The 7118-nt window shown below is 41.8% G+C and overlaps 1 protein-coding gene across 1 annotated transcript; it reads left to right on the top strand.

The window, feature by feature from the left end:
* The first annotated feature begins 5890 nt into the window (after positions 1 to 5890).
* On the top strand, positions 5891 to 6844 carry LOC125079309 (olfactory receptor 52R1-like). The gene has a single exon (XM_047692831.1). It carries the CDS (start codon positions 5900 to 5902, stop codon positions 6842 to 6844), a length of 945 nt encoding a protein of 314 aa, XP_047548787.1. The 5' UTR covers positions 5891 to 5899.
* The last annotated feature ends 274 nt before the right edge of the window (positions 6845 to 7118 follow it).

Genomic DNA, 7118 nt, shown 5'->3' with positions numbered 1-7118 from the left:
ACATTACAAAACACAAATCAAATGATGTAGCTAGAAGACTATAGCAACCAACCTTAATTGGCCTCTCAATACAGCTCACAAATCTTTGAACGTTCTACTGGAGCCTGGGGTTTAGAGAAGTGCTGTGAACCAGATGTCCAAGTCCTTAATTCATCCTACAGAGAGACCAGCTTTTCAAAGAAACAAACCATGAGAAGAACTTTAGGAAACTTAGGAGGGTAAATTAGGAAAGGACTGATCTGCCTCCTGCACACTCATTTCAGTAAGCTATGCCCACTTAAACTTGAAAAACTGGGGTTGGCCTAACAAGTAATGTCCACAAGAGATTGGATGTCATGCCACCATGGTATTGGGGACTGTGGAAGATGCAAGAGATGAGGAAACTCGGGTCATATCCCAAGATGTCACATTTCATTTGGGGAGAAAAGTTCTTCCAGTGAAGAAGAAGGAGGAGAAGGAAAGAGAAGAGGGGGGAGAGCAAGAGAATGAAGGAGGAGAAGGGAAAGGGGGAGAAGGTGGAGGTGGAGGAGGCGGAAGAGGTGGAGGAGGTGGAGGAGGCAGAGGAGGAGGAGGAAGTAGAGGAGAAGGAGAAGGAAAAGAAGGAGGAAGAGAAGGAAAAGGAGGAGAGGAGGAAGAGGAAGAAAAAGAATGAGAAAAAGAAGGAGAAGAGAAAGAAGAAGATGACAACGACGACTATGATGATGACTAGGAAGGAGGGGACATAGAGAAAGGGAAGGACAAGAAGAGGAAGGCAGGGGGAAGGTAGGAAAGAAAGACAGGATGCGGTAAAGATGGGAAGGGGGAGAAGGAGGAAAAAGAGGAAGAAGAGGGAGAGGAGGTGAGCCTAGCATGTTTTTTCTACTTTTTTTTTCAAAGATTTTATTTATTTATTTCACAGATAGAGATCACAAGTAGGCAGAGAGGCAGGCAGAGAGAGAGGAGGAAGCAGGCTCCCTGCTGAGCAGAGAGCCCGATTCAGGGCTCGATCCCAGGACCCTGGGATCATTACCTGAGCTGAAGGCAGAGGCTTTAACCCACTGAGCCACCCAGGCGCCCCTGTTTTTTCTACTTTATTAATACCAAATGTTTAACTTATGAAAGCTGAAAGAAGAAGACAAAGAAAAAAGAATTGAAGAGACAAATCCAATATTACAGTATTAACCTGATCCCCAAAATAAAACTTTGTGTCTGTAAACCTGGACTCCCTAACAAAAACAGTTCTAGCCCAGATTTTTGTTATGGTGTTATCTTAAAATAAATCCTGACCTTTGTGAACATGATAATGGCAATTTACCATAAACAGATTACTGTAAACTTAATAGTCATGGTAAACTTTTGTGTGATTTGTTCCCCTATAAATATATGTTGGGTTGTGGATTGTGTGAGGTATAGTTTCTGAAGTCTGAACTCTACAAATGAATCCTTACTTTCTGTTTTTAAATACTTCTTTTTCTCAAATATTCATTTGACATGGTCATACATCAGGGAAGGCTGAGAAAAAGGAAGAGAGTACCAGCAAGGACCTACATGGGAAGTGAGAGGAAGTTCTGCATAAGCTTAACTGTTCAGGCTCAATGAGGAGGGCCTTCTAGCTTCACCAAATTTGGGGGTTTTTTGTTTGTTTGTTTGTTTGTTTGAGTGTAAAAAAAATTTAACTATTATATTGCAGTATTTTGTTTATTTTTTTAATGTGTTGTAATATTTTTTATTATGTTATGTTAATCACCATACAGTACATCATTAGTTTTTGATGAGTGTTCCATGATTCACAGCTTCAGCAAATTTCAAAAAGAACTATGACAAGACTTCAATCTGGAAGTCCTCCTGCCTCTCCTGATAAGAAGTGGGAGGGCCTCAGAACCAGAGCTACCTAGGTAGCTCTGGTAGGTAGATTGTCAATACCTCCTCAAACCAACACATTTTGCCTATACATACCCATCTATATATACACTGATGTATCATTTCAAGCTATCAGCTTTGGAGCACAGCATATGCCTTCACAAAGCACGTGTATGCAGGGCCCTTGTACCTTACAGAGCCAAGTTATTCCAATAAATAGAGATACTTAATGCAAATGGTTACTCACACCTCACAAACATGCAAGGCTATATACAGATACCATTCACATTCAAATCCAGTCTTTGCACACATATGTCTATTAACACGTCTCTCAAATACACACATCAACAAACATATTGACACACTTTCACGTTCTATAAAATATCCCTTCATTTGTAAATACTCTTGACTAACAAAGAAAACGTGCATACAGATAAGCTCACAATTGGGTATTAAGAATTCTTGCCCCTGCACTCAATTCCCCAGACTTTGCATTTGTGTATACAGAGGAGAGAGGCAAATTAGGGGTTAAGGTTTCCAGCTTTAGTCTCTAGTCTCAGAGGAAACCAGAGATTGAGGCAAGGGGCCTTAAAGGAGGGGGTGAATCAATGCTTTGGGAAGGGAAAGGCCAAGCTTAAGCAGGTCTTTAAATAGGTCCTAACCCACAGGCTCTGCTAAAAGCTGAATCACAGGAGCCAGTTAGAGCTGCTCATGGTCAGAAATGAAGCAGAGCTCAAGGTGAGTGGTCTCCCTGTGCCGTACTCATCTCTGCCTCTCCCAGAGAACAGTAGGACTCACAGAAGCTCCAAGAAGCTGGGAGACAGGACAATACACTGTATGGAATGACCTGACTTACTGAGGTCTCCAGATCCAGAGATCCCTGATGGCTGGATTTTCTTCTCAGGTGGAGAGAAGATTCAATACTCACTGTGTCCTCCAGAGAAATTTTAGAAAAGTAGGAAGGCTGCCTCCACACACAATCCTTCCATGAAGGACACTGGATCTGAACTCTCCCCTGCTCCAACATTATTGCTCTATGCCTTGGTTTTAGATATCCCAAAGCACGAAAACTGTCTAAACGTCCCTGAAACAATTCTTCAGCAAGACCTCAGCCCATTTTATCCTTTACCACTTCAGGCCTCAGCAACATGATTAAACTAATAGACATAACAATCTCCACATAATGAGTAATTGAAGGCTAACAGAGCCGGTGGTACCAGCACTGAATTCAAACCCACACTTATAGATGAAAGTTGAACTCCATCATTATGAGAACATCAATCTTTTTTTTTAAAAGATTTTATTTATTCATTTGTCAGAGAGAGAGAGAGAGTCACAGCACAAGCAGAGGAAGCAGCAGGCAGCGGGAGAAGCAGGCTGGCCGCTGAGCAAGGTTCCTGATGCTAGACTTGATCACAGAACCCTGGGATCATGCCCTGAGCCAAAAGCAGATGCTTAACTGACTGAGCCTCCAAGGTGTCCGGAGAACATCAATCTTGTAATCATATTACCTGAACCAAAGTCTGTGCCAACTACTCACAAGTAGATTATACTTTGGAGAACAGAAAAATTGACTCTTGACGTCCAGTGTGTGATCACCCTACCTATAAGGTTGAAAAAGATGACTTAATTTATTTTTGAGTACCTAATAGCCTCACAAGATTTCTAGTCCACAGAGGGCAGGGACATAAATAAAAGCAGGAAAAGGGGAAGGAATGTTGGGCAAGAAGGGAAATTCTATTTCTCTTTTATTCGTACTCTTGAGGGAATGCTCTTATCACTCATTCCACCCAGAAAGAAGTTGATAACTCATACCTCCCTCCAAAATATGATTGAAAACTTTACACACTTCACGTAATGATCCAGGATTGGTTAAGTTCCTGTCCATTCCACATGACTTGTAACCTTCACTCTTCACAGGCTGAGTGAGTAATTCTAAGTGGAAAAGAGGCAAGGGAATTGCTGAGAGTGAGGACACCAGATTCCATGGAGTTGTAGGTATAGAGAAGAAAAAAGGCACCTGTCAAGAGCTCCCATCCCCTACTTCAGACTTGGACTCCAGGTCACCACCTGAGAAGAGTCACCACTGCAAAAGGAATATGGCGAACAGGTGAGTTCCCCGTTAAGCCTCATGGGAAGAAACTTCCTGAGAGTTAAAAACAATACAGAGTAAATGCTTCTGGTGTTATATTTACAAAAATAGCAATGTCTTCCACAATTGATCAAAGAGATTATTGTGCACTTTGAGAAATTGTATGTTTAGCAGGCATCTTCACCAGTGACCAGTACAAGAATGAGGATGATCTAAGGATATTTTCCAGATGCCCATGAGCTTCAGTGACCACTTCCTCACAAATGGAGAGTGACATACAGGAGGCAGAAGGGAGAGGGAAAGGAAGTCTGGTTCAAAGACCACATATAAGTGGAAGAACAAGCCAGGCGGGAGGGGATAAAATTAGAGCCTGGGACCCCAGATAATGTGTTTGTCTGAATTTCCACCATACCCTGGATAGGAGTATTTGTTTTGAGCAAACCTACACCTATTTTCAAGGTAGGATAGTAATTTTTTTCAGTGAAGAGCAAGATTTATAAAGTCTGAGCTCCATTTCTCTCATAATGTTATAAAGCTTGGGAAAATTAGGAAGAGGTTAGGTTTCTTTGAGATTTCAAAGAAACCCTTTTTAGGAACCATTAGGTCTAGTGGAATGAAACATTTGTTAGTCCCAACAGCTGATTTGTTATGGGAGATCTGAAAAGACTCTTCTTGTCTGTGTGTTTCTGTTATGGCCGAGACGCAAAGGCTCTGAGATGAAATAGTGAAAAGGTGCGTAGTAAGAATCAGGTAAGCTTTTGTGTCATCAATCCTGGGAAGGTGTTAGTCACCAGAGGGATCAAACAAGATCTCCATGTAAAACAAGTAGAGGCAGAGGAGGACATTCATGTCTTTCACTGGCCAACACAGCAGACCATGGTATGAGAACGATGTGTAACTCTCTTGTAGCCACGGTGCCTAAGCAGTGTTAAAAAGTTCATTGGAGGATTTTAAGACATGACTCATTAGTTTAAAAGTCTATTGCCAAAAAAAAAAAAGTCTATTGCCACTGAACAATTTATTTGTTATTTGATCCAGCAAATATTTGTCAAACCCCCATTCTGTGCTAAGCACAGAGTTGCTAGGATGGTACACTATTCAGGGTTCATCTCGTGAAAATCTATCATCATGACAAGATTTAGAAAACCATAGCCTGCAGACAAAATCCAGCTTGCACCCTGTTTTTACAAATAAAATGTATTCGGATATAATCACACTCACACATTCCTGTACAGACTGTGGTTGCTCTCAGGCTACAGGGGCTAAACTGTCTAGTTGCCACACAGACTGTACAGCACATAAAACCTAAAATATGTATGATCTACCCTTTTACAGAAATGAGTTTGCTGGCACCTAATCTAGAAGGACATACACCATAGATAACAGAATTAATTATACGTGTACAATAATCAGTGACCTATCCTCCAATCCAGATTCTCTGGATAACTCCTAGAGTCAAAGCTAACTCAACATCACACATGCCTTCTTCTTATGAGCCTTTAAGACAAAGTGTTTTCCAAACAAGCTTCCTATCCTGAAAAGTCACCTAAGTGGCTTAAACAGAGGGAAAAGAACCTATGGGAAAGGTTAAACAAATCAGTTAGTTGTGAAGAATAGAAGGGCAAGATTGATTATTACTGATTATTGTCAGGATAGATTTCCCTTACCAGATTCTACTTTCAAGGAAAATTTGATTCTTTGACAAAAATCACATTTGCAGTTAGTATGTTTTGATCCCATTTTGAGTGACATAAATATAAATGCGGAATAAAGAGGAGTATCACTTTATGTTGCAAAATTTTTTTATTAAAACAGTTGAAATTCTTCCAGATTACCATTAAGCACTACTGCCCTTTGATTCACTTGAAACTTTCCAAATACTTAAAATATTAATAATTACTTTTTGATTCTTATCACCTACAGAGAGTAGATTACCTTCACAATGGAGAACAAATTAACCATCCTGTGATGCTGGCCTCAGGGAACAACTCTTTGCATCCCGTGTCCTTTATCCTACTTGGGATCCCAGGACTTGAGAATTACCAATTTTGGATTGCCTTTCCTCTCTGTGCCATGTATCTTGTGGCTGTAGTTGGCAATATCATTGTCCTTCACATAATCCGAATTGACCACACACTGCATGAACCCATGTACCTCTTCCTAGCCATGCTGGCTGTCACTGACCTGGCCCTGTCCTCTTCCACCCAACCTAAAATGCTGGCTATACTCTGGTTTCATGCTCATGAGATTGAATACCATGCCTGCCTCATCCAGGTGTTCTTCATCCATGCCTTTTCTTCCGTGGAGTCTGGGTTGCTCATGGCTATGGCATTGGACCGTTATGTGGCTATCTGCTTCCCCCTCCACCACTCTACTGTCCTGACCCCAGCTGTGGTGGGTAAACTGGGGGCAGCTGTGATGATGAGAGGGTTGCTGTGGGTGAGTCCCTTCTGCTTCATGGTGTCCAGGATGCCCTTCTGCACCAACCATGTCATTCCCCAGTCATACTGTGAGCACATGGCTGTGCTAAAGCTGGTGTGTGCAGATACCAGAGTCAATCGTGCATATGGGCTCTTTGTGGCCTTCTCTGTGGCTGTCTTTGACATAATTGTCATCAGTATATCCTATGTGATGATTTTGAGAACTGTTCTGAGGTTGCCCTCTGAGGAGGCCCGACTCAAGGCTTTTGGCACGTGTGCTTCCCACATCTGTGTCATCTTGGCTCTTTATATCCCAGCCCTCTTTACCTTCCTCACCCACCGCTTTGGACATCATGTGCCCCGAGTGGTACATGTCATGTTCGCTAATCTCTATCTCCTGGTACCTCCCATGCTCAACCCCATCATCTATGGAGTTAGAACCAAGCAGATCAGGGACAGGGTTATTCAAGGATGTTGTGGGAAAGATCCCTGAGCCAAGAGTCACGACATCACAACCAACTCCACTGCCCCACTGATCTGGGATCATCGCATATTAGCAAAAAGTCATCTCTGTGAGACAAATGGATAAAGATTTGGTACATACATAAAATATAATATTCCTCAGCCATCAAAAAGGATTAACAGCAACCATTTGCACTGACATGGATGGAACCCGAGGGGATTTTGCTACATGAAATAAATCAAGCAAAGAAACACAATTATCATATGGTTTCATTCATATGTGGAACATAAGGAATAGAGTGGAG

This window comes from Lutra lutra, chromosome 10 (genome assembly GCF_902655055.1).
Source record: "Lutra lutra chromosome 10, mLutLut1.2, whole genome shotgun sequence".
NCBI lineage: Eukaryota > Metazoa > Chordata > Mammalia > Carnivora > Mustelidae > Lutra > Lutra lutra.
The sequence above is the reverse complement of the archived record's forward strand: the minus strand, read 5'-3'. Positions and strand labels throughout refer to the sequence as shown.

Excerpts from the sequence above, each read along its gene's own strand:
- LOC125079309 (XM_047692831.1), top strand. The coding sequence starts at position 5,900 with ATGCTGGCCTCAGGGAACAACTCTTTGCATCCCGTGTCCTTTATCCTA.